The sequence below is a fragment of the Triturus cristatus genome, chromosome 10 (assembly GCF_964204655.1).
Source record: "Triturus cristatus chromosome 10, aTriCri1.1, whole genome shotgun sequence".
NCBI lineage: Eukaryota > Metazoa > Chordata > Amphibia > Caudata > Salamandridae > Triturus > Triturus cristatus.
In genome coordinates, this window is record NC_140593.1 from 552873839 (window position 1) to 552898400 (window position 24562).

At 48.5% G+C, this 24562-nt stretch overlaps 1 protein-coding gene across 2 annotated transcripts in view; it reads right to left on the reverse strand.

The window, feature by feature from the left end:
* LOC146789708 (tetratricopeptide repeat protein 21B-like) overlaps positions 1-24562 on the reverse strand; it is a 576531-nt gene that overhangs the window by 236172 nt on the left and 315797 nt on the right. For both annotated transcript variants that reach the window (XM_085632041.1, XM_085632042.1), the window contains exon 18: positions 14356-14494. In XM_085632041.1, coding sequence (XP_085488167.1) covers positions 14356-14494 — 139 coding nt within the window. The remainder of the gene's footprint in view (positions 1-14355; positions 14495-24562) is intronic.

A 24562-nucleotide genomic window follows, 5' to 3' on the forward strand; every position in this document is an offset into this window, starting at 1 on the left:
AGAAGATCAAGCACGACCGGGCCCAAGTCATCCTTGTGGCTCTGGATTGGCCATGAAGAGTCTGGTATCCCGAGCTGTTACACATGGCCATCGATCCTCTGATCCGACTGCCTCTTCGGGAGGATCTTCTGTCGCAGCAGCAGGGAACGGTCCTTCAACGAAACCTGTCCAGTCTCCACCTCCTTGCATAGAGATTGAACGGCAACAGTTGACAGCTTTTGGCCTTCCTCCTGAAGTCTGTGATACTATTTTGGCAGCCAGGCATCCCACCACTAAGACGGTATACGCCTGCAGATGGAACAAATTTGTGGCATGGTGCACAGCAAAGGCTGTGCCCCTCTTTCTGAGGTTCTCTTGTTCCTCCTGCCTTTGTCCCAGCAGGGCTCTCCTCTGGGCAGTCTTATGGGCTACCTCTCAGCCATTTCAGTCTTTCTTAGGCTTCCTGATCAGCCTTCTCTTTTCAAGTCCCCTGTTGTAAGTCGCTTTCTTAAGGGCATTACTCATCTTTTTCCTCCTGTTCCCCTCCTAATGCCTCAGTGGGACTTGAACTTGGTTCTTACTTACCTTATGTGCGCTCCCTTTGAGCTGCTTCATACCTGTTCTCTCAGACTTCTTACTCTAAAGACTGCTTTTCTGGTTGCCATCACCTCTGCTCGCAGGGTGAGTGAGCTACAAGCTCTTTGTTCAAAGCCTCCTTTTCTGGCTTTTCATCCAGACAAGGTCATCCTGAGAACCAGACCTTCCTTTCTTCCCAAGGTGGTTACTTCTTTCCAAGGTGGTTACTTCTTTCCACATTGGTCAAACCATCACTTTGCCCACTTTCTTTACGCCTCCGTATCCTTCTGAGGTGGAAGAGAGACTCCACCGTCTGGATCCAAAACGTACGCTTTCATTTTATTTGGATCACACCAAGCAAATCCGGGTGGATGACCAGCTCTGTTGGCTACGTGGGTGCCACAAAAGGTCAGGCCGTGTACAAAAGGTCCATCTCTAGGTAGGTTGTTTTGTGCATCAAAGCTTACTACTCTTTGGCATAGAAGGAGCCTCCATTTGAACATTCCACCAGGGTGACGGCAGCGACCACTGTTTTGGGATGGGGAGTCCCCCTCAATGACCTCTGTTAGGCAGCTACGTGGGCATCTCTGCACACGTTGACAAAACACTACTGCCTGGACAGTCCGGTCCGGAGAAACGGCTTCTTTGGCCGTTCAGTTCTCCAGGACTTTCTGGTGTGAACTTGGTTTGCCGACCTACCTCTGGGGTTGGTATTGCGGAGGTATCTATTCTAAGGTAAGGAATCTATAACTAATTGTCTCTTTCAGATGAACAAGTTAATTACCTTCAGTAATGATATATCTGTAAGAGACAGGTTAGTTATATATTCCTTACCGCCCCAACCTTCCTCCCCGCTCTGCTTCTAGGGTCATGGAATCCTTTCCAGGGCCCTAGCTTTGTGCACCAGTGGTCAGTGTCTTGCATGGCTCTGTGCTTCTGGCGTGGAATGTCGTGTAAAAGAACAGACATCAGCACGCGAGGGCGGCGTCTAAGTGGCTACCACGAGGTCATCCCGGCGACCAATATGCCAACCACCAATGCGGAGCCGACCAACACCACCTTTCGACGCGCTGAGGCACCGCAGACAAAAAATTCTCCGGATCGAGTCTAACGCCTGGGGTAATTCTAAGGTAAGGAATCTATAACTAATCTATGTCTCTTACAGATATATTGTTACCGAAGGTAAGTAACTTGTTCTTCAAGAAGAAACTTATTCACTTCAATAAATTCATAAACCCTCTCCCTTAAACCATCCGACTGGCCTGTTTTACTCCCACCCCATACTCAAAAAAAGAAAAAAAGAAAAAAAGGAGAGTCACTGCCTTGGGGAAAAAACTGCGCATTTACTCTGGTCGAGGGACCAGTTGTGGAGCCACCACCACCAGTCCTCTTCCAAGTCTTTGCACTCCTCAGGTAAGTCGAATCACAAGAAGAAGTCGAAGAAGCATTGTTGCTCTTCGACTTCTCCCCGTCCGTCGGCTGACGCGATGAGGGATGCGGGTGGTGCCCCTCCAGCGGCTCCATGTGAGGAGCCCGCTGGGTCAACTTAGAGTTTCCCTCCCTTCCCAGAACCCGGAGCGACCCCTGCCCAACTTCAGAGTTACTACGAAGTGATGCATGCCATCTTTGGGCAGCCCGACTCTGCCGGTGCACCTTCGGGCGCCGCGGACTGGGCTGGGGGCCCTGGGCCTTCAACACCGGTGGCTTTGGCCCCGGTACCGCAGGGTCCCCTTGGATCCAGGCCTGGATCCAGATCGGCACCGGTCGACCTTGTAACACCTCCGGCGGCACCGACTCCGGCACCGCAGCAGATGCCGGTTGTGTCCCCAGCCGGCGTCATCCCTGGCCTCCACCCTCAGGTGGACACGAAGCCGGACTGAATCCAGCACCGACGGCTACTTTTGGGCCTCTGTTCCATCCTGGTATTCCTTTTAGGCCAGATTGGCAAACAGAGGAGGGGGAGGAGGACTGGGAGGGGTCTGGAGACCCTTTGACTAACCAGTTGCAATGTGAACCGGACTGGAGAGAGGAGCTCGGGGAAGCCAGTGGTCTGGATACCTCACCAGACCTTGGCATGTTGTCTCCTCCTACCGTGGCTACGGAGGAGGGAGCATCTTACGCTGTGGTGTTGCGTAGGACGGCCGAGGCTCTCAACCTCGAGCTACCTAAGGTGGCAGTCAGGACCAACCTCCTGATGAACAAGTTACTTACCTTCGGTAATTATATGTCTGTAAGAAACATAGGTTAGTTATAGATTCCTTACCTTAGAATTACCCCCAGGCGTCAGACTGGATCCGTAAAGTTTTTTGTCAGCAGTACCCCTGTGCATCGAAAGGTAGGGTCGGTACGCTCCGTGTTCGTCGTTGGAGTTGTGGTCACCGGGCTGACGTCACGGTAGCTACATAGATGCCACCCTCGCGCGCTGACTTCAGTTCTGTACACGACTTCCCACGCCAGAAGTGCAGAGCCATGGAAGACACTGACCACTGGTGCACAAAGCTAGGGCCCTGAAAGGAAGTCTTAACCCTAGTAGTCAGTTTGCAGAACGTGGAGGATGGGTGTGGCGCAAAGGAATCTATAACCTATGTTTCTTACAGATATATCGTTACCGAAGGTAAGTGACTTGTTCATCTGAAGGAAACAGTTAGTTATAGATTCCTTACCTTAGAATAGATACCGCAGCAATACCAACCCCGAGGGTGGGTCTGCAAATAAAGTTCACATCAGGAAGTCCTCGAGAACAGAACGGCCAAAGAAGCGGTCTCTCTGGACTTGGTTGTCCAGGCAGTAGTGTCTTGTGAATGTGTGCAGAGATGCCCACGTAGCTGCCTGACAGATGTCATTAAGGCGGACTCCACGTCACAAAGCAGTGGTAGCAGCCGTCGCCCTGGTGGCATGGGCTTGCAACCCCACTCAAGGCTCCTTTGCCAAGGAATAGCAAGCTTTGATGCACATAACAACCCATCTGGAAATGGTCCGTTTGTGCGCGGCCTGACCTTTTCTGGCACCCACGTAGCCAAAGAACTGGTCATCCACCCGGAATTGTTTTGTGCGATACAAGTAAAAGGAAAGCGCATGATTGGATCCAGACAGTACAGCCTCTTCTTTGGAAGGATGCGGAGGTGGAAAGAAGGTAGGCAAAGTGAAGGTCTGTCCAATATGGAAAGGAGTAACCACTTTGGGAAGGAAGGACGGACAAGTTCGAAGGACAAACTCGTCCGGATAAACAGTCAGAAAAGGAGGCTTAGAAGAAAGTGCTTGGAGCTCACTCACCCTGTGCGCATAGGTGATGGCCACCAGAAAAGCAGTTTTCAAGGTCAGAAGCCTGAGAGGACAGTTATGTAGTGGCTCAAAGGGAGCACACATTAGATATGTAAGAACCAAGTTCAAGTCCCACAGGGGTATTACAAAGGAACAGGAGGAAAAAGATGAGTAATGTCCTTAAGGAAGCGATTTACAACAGGGGAATTGAAAAGAGAAAGCTGATCAGGAAGCCTAAGGAAGGCAGAAATGGCTGAGAGGTAGCCCTTTAGAGTGCCCAGAGCAGAGCCCTGCTGGGTCAAAGAAAGGAGCAACAAGAGAACCTCAGAGAAAGGGGCGGAAAGGGGCTCCACAGTCTTTGCTGTGCACCATGCCACAAATTTCTTCCATCTGCAGGCATATTCCGTGTTAGTGGAGGGACGCCTGGCTGCCAAGATAACACTACAGACTTCAGAAGGCAGGTCAAACTACGTCAACTGCCGCCGCTCAATCTCCATGCCAGAATCTGGAGGCTGGACAGGTTTGGGTGGAGGACCGTCTCCTGCTGCTGCGACAGAAGATCCTCCCGAAGAGGCAGTCTGATTGGAGGATCGATGGCCATGTGTATCAGCTCGGGATACCAGACTCTTTGTGCCCAATCCGGAGCCACAAGGATGACATGAGCCCGGTCGCGCTTGATCTTCTTCAACACTCTGGGCAGAAGTGGTATAGGCGGAAAGATGAATAGAAGACTGCAAATCCACTTGCGACGAAAAGCATTGCCTAGTTAGTGCCACCTTGGAAATTCCAACGCGCAGAATTGTTGACATTGCACATTTTCTTCGGTGGCGAATAGATCTAACCAAGGCTCTCCTCACTGTCGAAAGAGACCTTGCACCACCTCCGAGTGAAGACGCCATTCGTGATCCATCATGCACCTGCGGCTGAGTTTGTCCGCCCTGGCGTACAGGGAATCTGCCAGGTGTTGACCCACCAACGAATTGCCCTGATGTCCAGAGGCGGAGGGCCTCCTGACATAGGATCTACGACCCCACCCCGCCTTGCTTGTTGCAGTACCACATGGCGGGTGTGTTGTCTGTGAACACCTCCACTACTCTTCCCCGGACAGAGGGAAGAAATGCTTTGAGTGCAAGACGAATCGCCCAAAGATCCAGAAGGATGATGTGGAGCCCAGACTTGGCCGGAGACCAGAGGCACCTGATCTCCGCCTCCCCCATGTAGCCGCCCTATCACAGAAGTGATGCATCGGTCACCACTGTAAACTCTGGTTGGGGAAGGGAGAGGGATCTGCCGTCGACCCAATCCTGATTTGTGAGCCATCACTGCAATTGGTGTGCAGTGCCATACAAGATCTGGACGCAATCGGACAGGTTTCCCTGATGTTGTGCCCACTGGAACTTCAGGTCCCATTGCAGAGCCCGCATATACCATCTGGCATGGTCCACCAGCAGGATGCAGGAGGCCATCAGGCCTAGTAGCCTGAGGGTCATCCTGACTGAAACCCGGGATAGAGGCTGAAAGATCGGAATCATAGCCCGAATATCCCGGACTCACTGTTCGGGGGGGGTATAGACTCGAAACTGCGCTGTGTCCAGAACCGCTGCGAAGGAGAGGAGCTTCTGAGAGGGAGTCCGGTGTGACTTCGGCACGCTGATGGAGAACAGCAGCGACTGCAGGAGGTCGGCCGTAGTCTGAAGGTGGGAGACTACAGTCTGGAGCCAGCCCGCCTTCAACAGCCAGTCGTTGACATAGGGGAAAACTGGAACCTCTGATCTGCGCAGATGAGTTGCGACCACTGCTATCAGTTTCATGAACACGCAAGGGGCGATGGTAAGGCCAAAGAGGAGCACGGTAAACTGAAAAGGCTCGCGGCCTACCGTGAACCGCAGGTAACGCCGGTGGGCCAGCAGGACGAGGATGTGAAAATAGGGGTCCTGCAAGTCCAACGCTACCATCCAGTCTCCAGGGTCGAGGGCAGACAGGACCTGACTGATCTTCAACTTTTTTAACTTCTCCTTCCGGCGAACGCAGTTGAGGTTCCTGAGATCCAAGGTAGGACACAGGCCTTTGTCCTTCTTGGGCACCAGAAAGTAGTGGGAACAGCAACAACGTCCAACTTCTGGGACAGGAACACGCTCAATGGCTCCCTTGGCCAAGAGTGTCGAAACTGCCTGTTGGATAAGGTCCAGCTGATCCTCCGACATGCAACCATGCGGTTTCATGGCCACCAATGGCGAGGGGGCGGCAGGATTCGCCATCACCTCCCTAACTGGCGCACCATCACGTCAGACAGGTGAGTTTTGCAAATAGTCCGAAGGGGCTACTCCCTCCCCTTCGAAGCTACCCCCCCAGCCATGCCACCTCAGTAATATCGAATGTCGGAGGATCATCTGGCCCTTCTCCAACAGGAAGTTACGACTCTCTTGGCCAAGGGAGCCATTGAGCGTGTTCCTGCCCCAGAAGTAGGTTGTGGTTGCTATTCCCACTACTTTCTGGTGCACAAGAAGTACAAAGGCCTGCATCCTATCTTGGATCTCAGGAACATCAGACGCTGGATGGTGATGCTAGCTCAGGTCCTTTCTGCCCTCGACCCTAGAGACTGGATGGTAGCGTTGGACTTGCAGGATGCTTATTTTCACATCGCCGCGCTGCCGGCCCACCGGTGCTACCTGCGGTTCACAGTAGGCCACGAGCATTTTCAGTTTACCGTGCTCCCCTTTGGCCTTACCAGCGCCCCTGGGGTGTTCACGAAAGTGATGGCGGTGGTCACAGCTCATCTGCGCAGATCAGGGGTTCCAGTCTTCTCCCTATGTCGACTGGCTGTTGAAGGGAGGCTCGCCCCAGGCTGTCGTCTCCCACCTCTAGACTATGGCCGACCTCCTGCATTTGCTGGGGTTTTCTATCAATGTGCCGAAGTCACAACGGACTCCCTCTCAGAAGTTCCCTCTTCATCGAAGCGGTTCTGGACACAACACAGTTTCAGGTCTATCCTCCTGAGCAGCGAGTCCGGGATATTCGGGCTACGATTCCAATCTTTCAGACTCTACCCTGGGATTCGGTCAGGGAGACCCTGCAGCTGCTGGGTCCGATGGCCTCCTGTATCCTGCTGGTGGATCATGCCAGATGGCATATGCAGGCTCTGCAGTGGGACCTGAATTTCCAGTGGGCACAGCATCAGGGGAATCTGTCTCATTGCATCCAGATCTCGGAGAACACTGCACGCCAATTGCAGTGCTGGCTAGCTTACCGTGATTATGTGAACTGCAGATCCCTCTTTCTTCCCCAACCGGAGTACACGGTGGTGACAGATGCATCACTTCTAGGGTGGGGCGGCCACATGGCAGAGGCGGAGATCAGAGGCCTCTGTTCTCCTGCGGAGTCTGAGCTCTACATCAACCTGCTGGAGCTCGGGCGATTCGTCTTTCACTCAAGGCATTCCTTCCCTTTGTCCGGGGAAGAGTAGTGCAGGTGTTCACGGACAACACCACCGCCATGTGGTACTGCAACAAACAGGGTGGGGGTGGGGTCATGGACCCTATGTCAAGAGGCCCTCCATCTCTGGACATGGCAGGAACATCAGGGCATATCCCTGGTGGTTCAACACCTGGTAGGTTCACTGAACACCAGGGTGGACAAACTCAGCCGCAGGTGCATGATGGATCACAAATTGGCGTCTTCACTCAGATGTGGCGCAAGAACTCTTTCAGCAGTGAGGAGAGCCTTGATTAGATCTATTCGCCACCGAAGAGAACGCGCAATGTCATCAATTCTGCACGTTGGAATTTTTAAGGCGGCACTCGCGAGCCTACGCTTTCGTCATGAGTAGAGTAGCGGTCTTCAATCTGCCTTTCGTCTGTATCACTTCTGCCCAGAGTGCTTAAGAGGATCAAGCACGACCGGCCCTATGTCATCCTTGTGACACCGGATTGGGCACGAAGAGTCTGGTATCCCGAGCTGTTACACATGGCCATCGATCCTCCGATCCAACTGCCTCTTCGGGAGGATCTTCTGTTGCAGCAGCAGGGGACGGTCCTCCACCCGAACCTGTCCAGTCTCCACCTCCTTGCATGGAGATTGAGTGCCAACAGTTGACATCTTTTGACCTTCCTTCCGAAGACTGTGATGTTATTTTGGCAGCCAGGCGTCTCTCCATTAAGATGGTATACGCCTCCAGATGGAACAAATGTGTGGCATGGTGCACAGCAAAGGCTGTGGATGCCCTTTCTGCCCCTCTTTCTGAGGTTCTGTTGTTCCTCCTGTCTTTGGCCCAGCAGGGCTCTCCTCTGGGCACTCTGAAGGGCTACCTCTCAGCCATTTCAGCCTTCTTAGGCTTCCTGATCAGCCTTCTCTTTTCAAGTCCCCTGTTGTAAGTCGCTTTCTTAAGGGCATTACTCATCTTTTTCCTCCTGTTACCTTCATAATGCCTCAGTGGGACTTGAACTTGGTACTTACTTACCTTATGTGCGCTCCCTTTGAGCCGCTTCATAACTGTCCTCTCAGACTTCTTACTCTAAAGACTGCTTTCCTGGTTGCCATTACCTCTGCTCGAAGGGTGAGTGAGCCTCAAGCTCTTTCTTCAACGACTCTTCTTCTCTGGCTTTTCATCCGGACAAGGTTGTTCTGAGAACCAGACCTACCTTTCTTCCTAAGGTGGTTACTTCTTTCCACATTGGTCAAACCATCACTTAGCCCACCTTCTTTCCGTCTCCTTCTGAGGAGGAAGAGAGGCTCCACCATCTGGAACCAAAACGTGCGCTTTCATTTTATTTGGATCACAACAAGCAATTCCGGGTGGATGACCAGCTCTTTGTGGGCTACATGGGCGCCCAAGAAGGTTGGGCCATGCACAAAAGTCTTTTTGTGCATCAAAGCTTGGTATTCTTTGGCAAGGAAGGAACCTCCAGTGGGACTGCGCACCCATTCCACCAGGGCGACGGCAGCAACCACTGCTTTGGGACGGGGAGTCCCCCTCAATGACATCTGTCAGGCAGCTACGTGGGCATCTCTGCACACGTTCACAAAACACTACTGCCTGGACAGTCAGGTCCGGAGAGACATCTTCTTTGGCCGTTCTGTTCTCCAGGACTTTCTGGTGTGAACTTGCTTCGCAGACCCACCTCCGGGTTTGGTATTGCTGGGTAACGCCATCGCAGGATCTGAATCCCTTGCTTTTACCATCAGACTGTCCCCGCAGCAAGCCCTGAAAGGGCTGTTGGTGTATAGATGCCCTGGCCCAGTTGGATCCTTTTTCGACGATCTCCAGGCCGCCACTGCTGAGCTGGTCTTGAGTGCGCAGCACTCTCTTCTGGCAGGAGACTTTAACGTCCATATGGATGTTGCCGGTGATTCGGATGCCAATAAACTGCAGGATATCACGGCTTCTCTGGGCCTTGCCCCTTTTCTCACAGGTCCTACTCATGATAAAGGACACACCTTGGACCAGGTCTTCTCTTTAATCCCTCTCTTTGATATCGAGCTCCTTCCGGTGCTTTGGACTGACCATAGGCTGGCCAGATTCTCGATATTAGCCAGCAAGAAACCCCCTTGTAGTGGGCCGAGACAGCATGGCACGGCGCGGAGGGCTCTGCATAGAGTTACACCTGAGATGTTAAGTCAGGCGGCCGAGGACCATCCGTGCCCTATATCAGGCAACTTGGAGCAGGACGTTGAGTCCCTACAGGGGTGGTTGACGGAGAGGTTGGATGATCTTGCCCCAGTTATGGCCCCGAGAAATATGATCAAGAGGGTCTCGGCCCCCTGGTTCACTGAGGCACTGCTGGCCACTCGTCGCCAATGCAAGGTGGCAGAAAGGGCGTGGCGCCTCCATTATGATCTGGAGGCCAGAGCGGCCTATAGGTCAAGGGTTAAAGCCTACCACTGTGATATTCTCCGTGAAAAAAAGGTTTTCTTGGCCAGGAGGATTGAGGCCGCCTCAAACTCATGCAAGGAGATCTTTGCGGTAGTTAGGGAGTTTATGGCCCCCAGATCCAACCTGCCCCAAGGGGTTCCATCTGAGTTGTGGGTCTGTAACCTGGCCAGATTTTTCACGGATAAGATTAAGTCCATTCAGGACTCTTTCGCAGTGGGCTCAGCCGTGGTGCATGCGAGTGTGGTGGTGGGACCGGTGTGGCGGCCTTCACAGGCTGTGGTCCTCGCAGAGTTTCCACCTATTTCCACCGATGCTTCCTTGGCGCTTCTGGCCAATCTTAAGTCTGGTTCGCCATTAGATCCTTGCCCGGCCAAATTTTTGGCTAAGATGGCGACTGTGGTCAACCCTGTAGTCAACCCACTTGTGAATTTGTCTCTGAGGGAGGGGCAGGTTCCATCGCCCTGGAAAAGGGCGATGGTGATCCCCCTCCTCAAGAAGCCTGGGCTGGACTCGGAGGTATTGGCCAATTACAGGCCGATCTCCCTCCTTCCGGCGCTGGCCAAGATCACGGAGAAGCATGTGCACGGCGTTCTTACCAGCTTTCTTGAGTCCAGTGATCTGCTACACCCTTCACAGTCTGGTTTCCGTCCTAATTTAAGTACGGAGACGGCACTGTTGGAGGTGTCTGAGATCATTAGGGAGACGCTGGACTCTGGAGGTCGCGCTATGCTTGTCATGCTCGATCTCTCGGCGGCCTTTGACACCATCCCCCACGAGATGCTTCTCGCCAGACTTTATGACATCGGTCTGAGGGGGACGGTGTTGGATTGGTTTTCATCTTTCCTGGAGGGCCGCCGACAAACGGTCTGGGCCTCTCCGAGCTCCGCCGAGATGCCGCCATTGGGAGTCGGTGTTCCGCAGGGATCTGTGTTGAGCCCGACTCTCTTTAACATCTTTATGACACCTCTGGCGGCACTGGTGGAGTCTTCTGGGGCCCAGATCGTTTCCTACGCCGATGACACGCAGCTGCTTTTCGCGTGTGGGAAGGATCAGGCTTTTGATGGGGAGAACATCCGGGGCTGCTTGGAGTCGGTCTTTAGCTGGTTCCAGTCGAATGGCCTTAAGGCCAATTCAGATAAATCGGAGGTGTTGTTTTTTGGCTGCTCCCTCGACCCTGATTGGCGGGCCTGGTGGCCGTCGGATATGTGTCCCCCCTGCCCTGGCTTCGCTGGTGACAAAGAATTTGGGTGAAAAGATGGATAATAGCCTGACACTGGTGCCACATGTTCGTGGTCTAACGGGCACTTGCTTCGGGCTACTCAAGATGCTCCGGAGGTTTTTGCCTCTGCTCTCGGAAGAGCACTGTACAGGCCTTGGTTGGTTCCAGATTGGACTATGCTAATGTCCTGTAAAGTGGTCTCCCGGACTATCTTGTTCAGCGGCTGCAGGCTGTGCAGAACGCTGCAGCTCGCGCTATTTTTGGCCTCCATAGGCGAGTTGGAGCCTCCGGTTTGTTGCAGTCGCTTCATTGGCTGCCCATCCGGAAGCGGATCATGTTTAAAGTTCTGACGCTGGCGCATAAAGCGCTTTTTGGCGTGGGCGCGAAATACCTCCAACGCAGGCTCGCCTTCTACCGCCCTGCCAGATCCTTGCGATCCGAATCTCTCTTCTTGGCTGTGGTTCCTCGAATTAGGAAGGCACGCTCTGGAGGGCGCTCCTTTAGTCTGAGGGCCCCTCAGTTGTGGAACACCCTCCCTTTGGCCCTACGGTCCTCTATTAATCTGCTTCACTTTAGGAAGAGCCTGAAGACCTGGCTTTTTAACCTTTAGTATTTCTGCTGTTCTTTTTTTTCAGTTGTTCGCTGTATGGTGTTATGTTTTTTATTCTGAGCTGCCTCGATAAAGCGCCGGGACACTCCTTTGGAGTAGCCGTGCGCTATAAAAATAAATGTATAAAAATAAATGTATAACATAACATCTATTCTAAGGTAAGGAATCTATAACTAATTGTCTCTTTCAGATGAACAAGTTACTTACCTTCAGTAATGATAGATCTGTAAGGGACAGATTAGTTATAGATTCCTTACCACCCCACCCATCCTCCCCGCTCTGGGAACTGACTTCTAGGGTCAGGGAATCCTTTTCTGGGCCCTAGCTTTGTGCACCAGTGGTCAGTGTCTTACATGGCTCTGCGCTTCTGGTGCGGAATGTCATGTAAAAGAATGGACAAGAGCGCAAGGGCAGCGTCTAAGTGGCTACCACGACGTCATCCCGGCAACCACGATGCCAACGACGAACACGGAGCCGACCGATGCCACCTTTCGATGCGCTGAGGTACTGCGGATGAAAAATTTGCCCGATCCAGTCTGACGCCTGGGGATAACTCTAAGGTAAGGAATCTATAACGAATCTATGTCTCTTACAGATATATTGTTACCGAAGGTAAGTAACTTGTTCTTCAAGAAGAAACTTTTTCACTTCATTAAATACATAAACCCTCTCCCTTAAACCATCCGACTGGTCTGTTTTACTCCCACCCCACACTCTAAAATAAAAATAAAAAATGTCGGGTCTGGTGGCTCAGTGGACTAAAGCAGCCACTGCAGGGGCCTGTGTTCGACCTCATGGTCACAGGTTCAAATCCCGGTGGGTCCACTCAGTCTTTCATCCATCTGAGGTCGATAAAATGAGTACCATTGAGTTGGGTAACAATAAACATCTGTTATTCAGCGCCAGGACACCTACGGGTAATTGTGCGCTTTACAAATACACATGTTATGTTTACTCTCCCCACCTTCTTAACACCCTGCCGGAGCTACCTCAAAATGTTATTGTCCGTCTCTACTACGGTCCATCGTAAATTTATTTTATATATTGTTACTATGTATTTTAGTTTACTCCACATGCAATTCGTGCAAATGCTGCAGCATAAAGCGCTTTATATACATCTATATATCAACATATACTACTGTCTTTCGCATACTTTTTACATACTGTCACTATGTATTTATATTTACTCCATATGAAACTAGTGAAATTGCTGCTGTTGCCAACTTTGTAAAGCGCTCGAATACCTTCGGGTCAAGTTCAAACTATACCAACCTCGATAGATAAATAAATAAATATAAATACACTTCTAGTTCTAATCTAATACAAAACAATATATATTTACATTTGATCAACTACAATCAATCAGCAGTTAGGAGAGACTTTTTGGGGAATTCACTGTAAGGACAATATCAATGTAGTTTCTTTGATATTTTGTTCTTTATTATAGAGCAGAACATTTAATTAAGATACAATTTCAAGAGCAACAGTTAAGTTTGGAAAGGTATAGTTATAGACAGGATGGTAAATAAGACAATAACTATAAAGACTGAACCATTTCCATATAAAAGTTTCTAAAGCAGGTTGCCTTAGCATCAATTCCTGACTTAATCAATTGCAGACAGCATTTTGCTTCACCAACACAAAACCTTGGAGAATATGGGTGCACCTATGCCCAATGAAGCAACTAAAGGAGCCACAGCCCAAACACTTAGTGCTGATGTAGGCACGTTTGCTTGAATCAACTACTAAAAAACGTGAAATCTAGGAATTTATAAATTGTATAACTAAGAGACTGATGGAGCCGTCTCTGGTGCAAGAACAAGATTGAAAGAGCTTCCTTCTCCAAGTAGAACACAGCCACACCAGTAATTCACTCTCACACAGGTCCTCATGCAAGGTTTTATGACTGCCGTCAGAATAAACAGACAAAGGACAAGTATTAAGAGGTACTTCTATTGAGGTGCAGGAATACCATATGGTCAGTATCCCCGTGCTCAAATCTGCAGATTACAGTTGCCCCCAGAATGGGGAATAACACGCAGACTTGGGAATGTTGGGTATGGATCTTCATATTTTCCCTCATTCCAACAGGCCCAAATCTGCACATAAAAAAAGACCTGATGGTAGCAGGTGGTAAACCGGTTTGAGCTATTTTAGGGCCATTGTAGGAAGGGTGAAGTGGGGGGGAGAGTAGAGCAGGTGATTGGAGTGGGAGGTGAGGGGACAGCGTTTACTGCTGTCTTCAAGCTGCCTCCGGCTGATGTGTGTGTGGGGGGGGGGGGGGTGGCCTGCAGCCTGTGCATCTCCACTCTACAGTCCAGAGTTTGTGGACCCAGTAATGCCAGGCCTGGGGACATTGAGAATCAAAAAACAGCTGACAGTGGTATCCCTCGAGGATACTTCTCCAGATCACTTGTAATGTGGGGGGGGGGGGGGGAAGAGTTAGAAGGCGCAACACAGACAAGACAAAGGGGGAGATAAATAAATAGAGGGAGTTGAGAGAATGAAAGTGTGTGAGAGAAAGAACATGAAAGTATACTGGTATTACTGAGTCTGGCGGTATCCACCTCAACAGCCACTAATATGACTCGTTTCAGGACACTCTTGGCATCTCCTAACTTGTTTCTTCTTCATCTCCACATGCCGGGTCTCTCTGATGTATGGTGGCCTAGCTTTGGCAAAGTAGTGCTAATTGTAAATGAGGATAGGCCATTCATCTAGACAGCTACCCAATAAGCAGATAGGGGCTGTAAATAGCCCTTAACGTTTTTTGTTCATTTTATGATCAGTTTCATTCATGATTATACTAAACACGACAGAAATAAACATGAAAAATCTCACCCGGATCATGTTCCAAAGCTGATTTCAGAACTTTTTCTGACTTAAGATACTGCTTGAGCTTAATGAGGAGTTCAGCGAGATCGTAGGAAAGGAAATCCTGTCCACTGATCTTCTCGGCTGCTTCATAGTAGTTTATTGCCTAAAAAACACTACAATAAGTCACCACCTGGTATGCAGATAATGGAGCCTACAAGATCATGCAGACTTTTTTCATTGTCTATGAAAGTCACACATTTACCCCTAGGAAAGCTGGTAAACTGAGCCATGGGTCTCAGAGTTCCTAACTAACCAAGGAATGGAATTAAAAAGCGAATTACATTGTATTTTATGGATTTTGGGTCAGGCCATACAACTTTCACAGACATGGCGCGCATGCTCAGGCAAGTTAAATAGTGTAACTGACCGCCACACTTGCCCAGGCTGGAGCCAGAGTCACATGACATGAAATTTGGGGACTTTTGCTTTCCTTTTCAATTCAAAGTTATGGTTAACAAAAATAACATTTAAACATGGACATATCTTTATTACCTGTTAATGGTTCAACCGTTAGACATTGATTTTTGCACACATTTGAGCTTTTCCATTTTCACACACAACAGCGTTTTAACCCAAACTACTGAATCTATACCTCCAGTGTCTAGGTATAATTCTGTTTGAGATGTGTCAAGAGTGCTTAACTATCTGGAAGGTTTGGGGACAATTCTGGTCTAGAATTGAAGATTTTGACTCAAAAGTTGACTATTTTGTTGTTATGTAAATGTAAATGTAATGTAAATGTATAGGTATTTATATAGCGCCGATCACCACTACGGGTATCTCAGCGCTGTACTCATACCGCTGAAGGAACCCTTCCTGGCTTTCCATGTGAGGTGTCCACTCCTGGGCACCCCCATGGTGAGGCCAGGCATCCCAGCGCTGTTGGGGCCGTTGTGGAGATTAAGCAAGCTATTGCCCAGAGTTGCAGCGTGGGACCCATGATTAGAATAGGCACTGAGGCGAGAATATCCGGTCCGCGGAATTTATAGCCCGAGACCCTGCCGCGACGGGAATCGAACCCTGGTCCCGGACCAGTGCTCTGCATCGAGGTCTGCCACTCTAACCATTGAGCCACACTTCTCCACTTCTCTCATTTAGTAGAGTTTCAGCTGTTCGAGCATTAGATGTTTGGGGAAGCATTTTTAATCCAGAGGGGGGGTTGTTTTTATTTGAGAAAAAGAACAAAGTCAAATTCAGAAACTACATTATATCCATATTTTGATGAACATGAAGATTTGTGTGTGGTGCATTGTATGCAAGAGTATGAAAAGAGGATTTCAGGACTTCGTTCCCTTTCTGAGCATCAGTTGTTAATATCTTTTATGCACCCATATAAGGCAGTATCACCTCCTACTCTTGCTCGTTGGGTGAAAGAGAGAATGAGGAATGTAGGGGTGGGTGCAAGTTTGTTTGGTGTACAGTCTGAGGAGTGCTTCTGCTTCAAAAGCTTTTATTCTGGGGGGTGCTTTGCAAGACATTTTGAGGTGTGCGGATTGGTCCAAGGATGCAATTATTCTGAAATTGTATTTTAAACTGGTTGTGAATGCAGCTTCTTGTTTAACAGAGAAGCTTTAAACTTGAAATAATGGGGCGTGGCCAAGATGGCGGATGGGAGAGATGCACTTTCGGCTCTCCCCACTCCCTGCCGCTAGGCCCCATTGCCAAAATCACCTCTAGCAATTGATTTGCCTCCCCAGCCACGACATGGCACTCCCAGAAGATACTGGGGGTGCCTGGACAACCGTAACAGCCCACCAGACCCTGGAGGAAATATTGCGGAGACCAGGCACGGTCTAAGCACACATCGGCCTGAGCTATCGGGGTGGGCAGTCCCAGACCGCACACGATGTTATGTTATGTTATGTTATTATAATTTATAGAGCGCACGATTACCATACGGTGTCCTGACGCTAAGCATTGATAACCTAAGATAACAGAATGACTAAAACGGAGAGAAAAACCATGTTTTAAGACCCTTCCTAAAAACGCAGAAGTCAGAGGTGTTTCTCAACATGAAAGGGAGTTTGTTCCAGATTTTAGACGCACTATTTACAAAGCTTCTACCTCCCCAATTGACTTTTTTGAAACAGGGAGTTTTCACTAGCTTAGCGCCAGTAGATCTAAGAGTTCTGCAAGGGATGTACCAAAAAAACTTATTTCTTAGAAACTCTGGACCAGTCCCGTTCAAGGCGCTGAACACTATACATAGTGCCTTAAAACGGGATCTCAGATGAGTTGGGAGCCAGTGCAGCTTCTTTAATTCTCCTTTGACTGAAACAGTCCTAGGAGTCCTGGTCAGCAATCTGGCAGCAGCATTTTGAAAAACCTGAATAACGATGAGACCTGCGCCGGCGGAGATGGATCGCCCACTTGCACCAGTCTGGCAACAGATTTCCCTCCCCCCCCCACCCCCGCCAGGGCAGCGGCTCGCAGCAGAGGACCTTCAGGAGCGAATCGGCAAAGTTAGGCGCGGACGCCTCTTGCAGCCTGCCTTCAATCTGCGGACTCCGGAGGGCGGGTCGGCCGGCGACTGCTTCGTTTGTGCTGGATTGGCGCCACTGGCCTTCCGTCCTGCCTGCGACTGTGCGCCTCTGCGGAAAGCAGAGACTAAGCCGGATTCCCTGCCTCGGACGGCTGGGGCCCTGCTGGGATTGCCTGGGGACCCGCACCATGCAGCAGCACTGCTCCAGAAACCCTGCAACACACCCGGAGACCTGCAGAGGACCACAGTGTTGTGGCCGCTCATGGCTGGGCCCTGAAGGACTTGCGCCTCACGGAGGCGACCTCGCAATGGGAGAAACCAGGAGACCTGCCGTTGCCTGCCCTGGCCCAGGTAGTGATCACAGAGGGAGGAAAACCTGCGGCGGTGCGCCCCCCCCCCCCACCGGCGAGGCTTGCTGGGGTAACGGACCCCGCCTTCAGTGTCAGACAACTACAGCATTGAAGGTGAGGGGGTGGGACTGTTGGCCGGCCCATCTGCTGTGTATGCCCCCCTCTTCTCGCAATGCTATGCCCCCACCTAAAGGTGTTCCAAAGGGCTGTTCCACAATTACAACTACCAGTAATGATAACAAGCACCCCTGCACAACAAACACACACAAAGCTCCCGTCGTGCTTATTTTTTTGTACACCACCATTTTACGTGATACAGGAGACATACTAAGTTTATTAAATTCATAAGGTAGCTCCAGCCGCACATGTAGACCACTAGCGGTCGCAGTTCTTCCCTCACTACAGTGTTATGCTCCTTTTGCATTCACAGAGTTTCCAGCTGCCCAAAGCGAGATTGGATCAGAACTATATGTCAGTCCCCTTCCCCACGGGCGAACCAAACGGGTATGTAAAGACCAATCATATACAACCCTTTTTTGAAACATGCCAACAAAAGACAAAACCACGAGAGAACCATCTAGCTCATAGATCTGTTCTCCTTTGTATGCCACAGGTAAAGAAGATGACAGCACCCCACACCCGCTAGTACGTAAGTTTCTCTATTAACAAGGTTTTTACACAAAAAAAGAAAAGAATCTAGTTTTAAAACCTATATTAAGAGTAGATATATTATTATCTTTTCAGGAAAAAGATGTCCATTTGGAACCATACATGAGCCCTGACGAAGACCTTATGAATAAAATATAGGTCCCCAATAACACAGGTCGAAACGCGTCGGCTAGCAGAGAACGAGATACGTTTGCGATAAAAATTACACAATGACGTCCCCAGAAGAGCGAAAACAACATAGTCAACGCTCTCCACGACTACTATGAAATATTTTTCTCTGACCCTGCATAGGACCATAACAATCATTTAACGTGGAGGCAACAATGAGTTTGAATCCCCACACTCTATAAAATAGGATATCTGAGTACTGAAGTGTAACAATTTTACTGTTTGTTTAAAGTACTGTCTGTTTGAAGTATTTTGTTTATATTCGTCGAGTTGTTATTAAGTTCCTGTGAAAAAAAGTAAAGTCTGTTTAATGTTAAATGTAAAGGACATGTATTTGTCACCATGAAGAAGTGTTCTCCCTGTTTCAAAGTAATTTAGATTGTCATAAATGAAATAAAACTCGCAGTCAATAAACAGGCTTGCTGAGAAAAGTAGAAATTGTGATTTATGGTGTCAGAGGTATTTGCATTTCAAAAAGCCCACCTAATGCGGTAGCTGAGCACCACTAACATACGCCACCATCAAACTGCTTGCTGGGCGGTTCCAGCCCTTACATCATCACGCGGTTTATGTGGGCACCTGATTTGCCTGGGAGGAGAAAGTGGGCCGTGGCTCCGGGGCCCAGCCAACACCACAAGTTTAAGCTCTCCTGCATACCCCTTCTCCTGATTGTCACCACAGTGCCCGTTATTTGGTACCGAATTACAGCAAGCTGATTTGCCCTCCCATGCTGGTCCGCCCTTCCATAAGGAGGTCCACTGCTGCTGGGCCCCGCCCTCTGGCTCTGTGACCTCTGCTGATCCGACCCAAGGGGTGGTCTCCGACTGCAGGATGAAGCCTTTCTCTACCTACCACCATGGCCTCGGGAAAAGGCAAGAGGGGCAGGAACGTCAAGGACATGCTCGTTAAAAAGCTGTTGAGGGCCCAGGTGGGCGATGCAGTGGTAAGGGGCGCATGGAAGAGCTCACAGACTCTACGCACATGAAGGTGCCCATCACCCGCCCCTACCTAGAGACGCTGTTTGCCTCTCTACGAGAATACCTTCTGTCTATCAAAACTGAACTGGCAGGAGAATTTAGAGAGGTCCACCAAGATGTTGATGAGCTAGGTGAACGAGTCTCCACGCTGGAAAATCATGAACAAGGACGCGATGAAGAAATTGAACAGCTCCAATAGGAAATTCTCCACCTGGATCTGCAAGTCCACACTGAGGATCTAGAGAACAGGTCCTGACCCAACAACATACATATCCAGGGTGTTGCGTCCGGAGCGGATGGAAAGGACATCAGTGCGTTTGTAACGGATCTGTTTAGATACATCCTATAGGCCCCTCCAAGCACAGAGATCAAGATCGATTGTGCCCACAGGGTAGGTACCAGGAGAGCTCCGGCAGACTCTCCTCTGGATATCCTGACCTGCATCCACGATTTCTCACTGAAGGAGCAAATTCTGCAACATGCCAGAGAGGCGCACCCCATCTAGTTCCAAGGTCAGTCTCCGGTTCTGTACCAAGATCTGGCGGAGTCCATATGCAAAAGCGCAGGGCCTTCCAACCCGTCACCTTGTGCCTCCGGGAGAAGGGGGTGCTCTACTTATGGGGCATCCCTTTAGAATTGTCTTTCGCCTGGTGGGGAAACTGCACCAGATCCATTCCTTGGACGAGGCAAGCCGTCTCCTTGATATGAAGGACCTCCTGCCTGTGCGCTCCTGGGGGAGGGGGGGGGGGGGGGCGGCACAGCCGTGGGAGCGCGGAGCCCTCGGTCCACAGTGGCAGTCTCTCTTCCCTGGCTGGGCTTCAATCAGATCCAGAGATCAGTGCTAGAGAGGGACAAGCTGTCCTTGTTACACTTGCCGGAGATCCAGCTGGGACAACGACATGTTGCAAGACACCTACACATCACCTCATTCTCATTGCTTTTTCCCTATTTTGCATCAGTAGGGGGCTGGGTGGGGAGCGGGGAATAGGGCCACTACTAACCCACTTTCTACTTAATACCCTAAGGAGATCTACACCCTGATCAGTGACTCTTGCACTAAGGACACATTGTTAATGTTTTTTTGGGCCACTTCGCTTCTTTGTTTGGGGTTTATTTTGGGACCTATTTGATGCAGATGGCCCCCTTCCCATTGAGGCCTTACGCATGAACTTTGCGCTCCCAGTATCACTACATGCAGATCCGCTATTGGGTAATGCACCGCTCTGTTCGCACGGGAGCCAAGCGGCAACGTACTGCCGTCGAGCGGTGGCTCCTGGCCAAGATGTCTGACAAACGCATGATCTCAGAACTGTACCGACTAATAGGCTCTGACTACAGAGACTCCTAAGCTTAAGAGCCAGCTCCGATGGGAGACAGATAGGTAGGGAACTACCGTTAAAAGAGTGGGATGACATTAACTACCGGGCATGTCACATGGTCCACAATATGGTTAGCATCTAAATACTCCACCGATTACACAGCTATAACCCATCCAAATCACCAGAGTGCTGGTGCCAATGCGGGCAAACCGCCACGTTGCTGCACATTCTATGGGATTGCCCGAAAATACAGTAATACTGTGAGCCGGTACTCGCAGATATAGATACACTTTGACATGGAACTCCAGATTTCCAGCATGCATTGTATTAGGACTCCCCAACCCTCTCACTTCCTCCTTAGGTTGAAGCAAGGCAGAGAGATTGGCCTGGCCCTGGGGGCGGCCTTAAAGAATATCCTATCCCACTGGGCTAAGAGCTGCTACCCACAAACTTAGGATGGCTGTACCGGTTACAGCATACACTAGGGATGGAACAAATCTCGCTCTCCTTGTCCAACCAAAGTGCTTCCTTCTCTGAAATATGAAGGCCATTACTAACCTTGCTGACATCGGAATTTAGGGAACTTGTCCAAAATATCTGCAGCTCTTGAAACTGGCTGAGGCCCGTGGCCCCTCGTAGCCTCCACATAGAGAGTACGAATTGGGACAACTGAGGGCATAAGCTACGTTAAGATCTTCCCCCTCCCTTTTCCTTCCTTTAATTGTTCCCTTCTTTTGTAGTCACCAAGGATGGAGAAGGGGGTGTTGATTGTGGACAACCTACAGCGTACACGGCCCTGACAGTAGGGCCTTACTTGTCGATATATCATTGCTTGTTGTCCTTTTTTTCTGTTGATGACAAATCAATAGAGAGATTTAAACCATAAAATTGCAATAATGTTAGCCTCCGGTGTTGCCATAAAATGTATATTTTCCCCAGTTTTGATTGTCAGAAAATCTGGATATTAAAGACAAGGAGACTTATACTATCCTTCCCTTGTACCCAAACCAGTTTTGATGTTTGTTGTTTTTTTTTATCTCGTAGCTTGTGCACAACAGTAAAGGAAGATGGAAGGAAACCTTGAGAAATGGATAAAGTATTTTCGTACAATAGGAGTTGTTATTTGGACTTTTGTGAGAAAGAAATCTAGTACATTTTATAAGTGATGTTTTTATGTTATGTTGGCAGTTCACTAAAAAAAAGGAAGAGGGATGTGGATTCTGGCCTTTAGTTGGGTTTGGAATTTTGATAGAGTAATGTATTCTTTAAAGGGCTGCTGTGAGTGGTGCAATTAAAGGAGATTTAAATAATATTAGCCTCCGTGTCTTTAATTTAAAAAAAAAAAAAAAAAAAAGACTTTCTAACCATCAAAGCTGGGGAAAATCTTAATTTCCCCTATATGATGTACAGGTGTTGTATTTCTAATTATGTTATTTTTGTACAAGACATTTTAAATATCAAAAATATGTTTTATTATGTTTAAAAGAAAGAATTAAAGGCACATTTTATTTTAAATTTCATTGGTATATGGTCTTGTGAGTTAGGTGGGGTTTGGTATGTGTGAGCAGTGTGAGTATTGAGATAAAGGTACTCAGTGGAATTTAATGTTTTCTAAATGCTGTAGCTTCATATACGTTACAAACAACTCAGAAACAGCTGCAGCCACTGGTAACACAAACCTTAAAATACAACTCGAGTCAACATCCTGTGCTCAATCACCTGAAATAGTGCCTAACCGCTAAATGTTGAGACCGATTCATAAAACTATTTGTGCACTTTAGAAAAACTTGGGGGTGCATTAGCGGCACTTATTTAGATGTATTTCATCATATTAGGGAGCGTGAAGTAGATCTTAAGGCCTAAGGTTGTTGGTCAGAGAAAAAAGGGTTTGTCAAAAAACGACAATGTGATACACAAGTGGATACAAGATAATAAATTCTGAGGTGCAGAAAAACATGCAGCGATGGTGGCATATAGGTTACTTATGATCAGAACGTGATGGAAAACTATGCATTCACGCCTGGCAAGTGGGGTTAGGGAAAAACAACATGCGGCACTGGATTTGAATACACTGTATTAAAATATTTAAATACAATGTCAGCGCACTAGAATTGGGATAGCTTGGTAAGGGAGGTCTTTGTTCATTGAGGATAAAAGAGAAGAAGATAGTGGTTTCAGGTTAGGGTCATGGTCAAGAACATTTAACTGAAAATATTGCGTGGCTATGCTGCAAAGGGGCATGTAAATGCTATGAAGATATACTGTTTTATACGCTAATAACATCAGAGACTGTATGACTAACTGAATCTAGTTAGGCTTTGTTTTTGAAAATAATATAAAAAAAATTTAAACGGAAAATATAATCAAGCTTTAGATGTTTGAGCTTATGTTTATAGACTCTGATGCAAGGGGATGTCTCATGTAAATGGCTGAAGGTTTCTGAGCATAAAAAAGCAAATGGCTAAGAAAGACGGACACTAAAGTCCCATAAAGTATAAAATTCAATGTTTGCCATGAATGGAGCATCCACAAATTACAACAAACCTAAAGATTTATAGTTTTCCTTGATGATCAATTTCAATTGATTTTATTTTTCCTTATCAAGCGTTGCATGGTTGGTACACAATGAAAAATTATTGCAATCTATGGTTCCGTTACAGGCTCGGAGTGTTGCCTGCTTTTAGACAAACTTAAAAAACTATACATCTTTGTAGCCAAAACAGTCTGGGAACTTAAAAGCCCTAGACACAAAAAGCCACAAGACCCTGTCGCTAATTTTTCTTTTCCTCCACTTTTTATTCCATGTTTTCTGAGTTCAATGATAAGTTTGGAAAAATCTTGCCCAATCTAAAAGAAAAAATTACCCCAAGTTGAATCCAACATGAGTGGATAAATGTTTTCCCTCTTATACAGTATTAGAAAGCTGGGATAACGTCATTCAGCACAGCAACATTTTTATTGATGCAGATTTTAGGGTGCAAAAAAAAAGATGGATTTAGGTCCAAATCTCTGTACTGGGGTGAATGTTTGACATGGTGCAGCATTCTGTCCATCAATTGTTCTATTTGCATTTGTCACTCCGAGTAGAACGGGTATGCCCAGACGTGTGTCCTGTGCTCTCCATGCCACTGGAGTCAAGCTAATCTGGCTGATGAGGGGTGATGCCCTGAAACCGGTCCCAGGATGCTTATTTCCAGTCCAGGGTGGACCTGGCCTGGCAGCTCGGGCTGGACTGTTCCCATGGGGAACAGGGTCAAGACTGATTTGCATATAGCTGGGTCTTTGGTGGAATGGCATATGGAGCAAAGAAATTATGGAATTAGGCCCAGATCTCTGTACTGGGGTAAATGTTTGATTTTGTGCAGCATGCTGCCCATCAATTGCTCTTTTTGCATTTGCCACCCAGAGTAGGACGGGTATGCCCAGATGTGGGTCCCGTGCTTTCCATCCCACTGGAGTCAAGCTAGTCTGGCTGATGAGGAGTGATGCCCTGAAACCGGTCCCAGGATGCTTATTTCCAGTCCAGGGTGGACCTGGCCTGGCAGTTCGGGCTGGACTGTTCCCATGGGAAACAGGGTCAAGACTGATTTGCATATAGCTGGGTCTGAACTGGAATGGCATGAGGAGCAAAAGACGATGGGTTTTGGCCCAGATCTTAGTACTGGGGTGAATGTTTGAAATTGTGCAGCATTCTGTCCTTCAGTTGTTCATTTTGTTTTTAGGGGAAAAACATACTTTTTGCACAACAGTCTTTTGGCATTTTTCCTCGATCAGGTTAAATCTTTACAAATCACAACATGTGTGGGGAAAAATACATGTATTTAGCTTGGGAATCCTTCATTTAAAAAACTAAAAAACTGTTATGAAGGCATAAATTGAAACTGTCCCACCAAGAGGGGGGAATACCCTTAGCGCTTAAAGGGTTAATAAACATCAGAGGGAAGCATGTGAGTCACACCCACTTCACAGTTTACACATAACACAGCTGCTGATGGGTGTCTATTGTTTTCAAATGGTATAAATGTATTGCTTCAATTGTTCCTCAGAGGTAAGGTGGCTGGACATTGCATAATACAATGCTCTATACTCATCCAAATGTGTCTGAATAACAGCAATAATAACTGCGTGTGATCCTAAAATAAAAATATGGCTGCCGTGTCCCAAAAATGTATGATAAAAGATAACACTTCTGCTATAGAACAATCA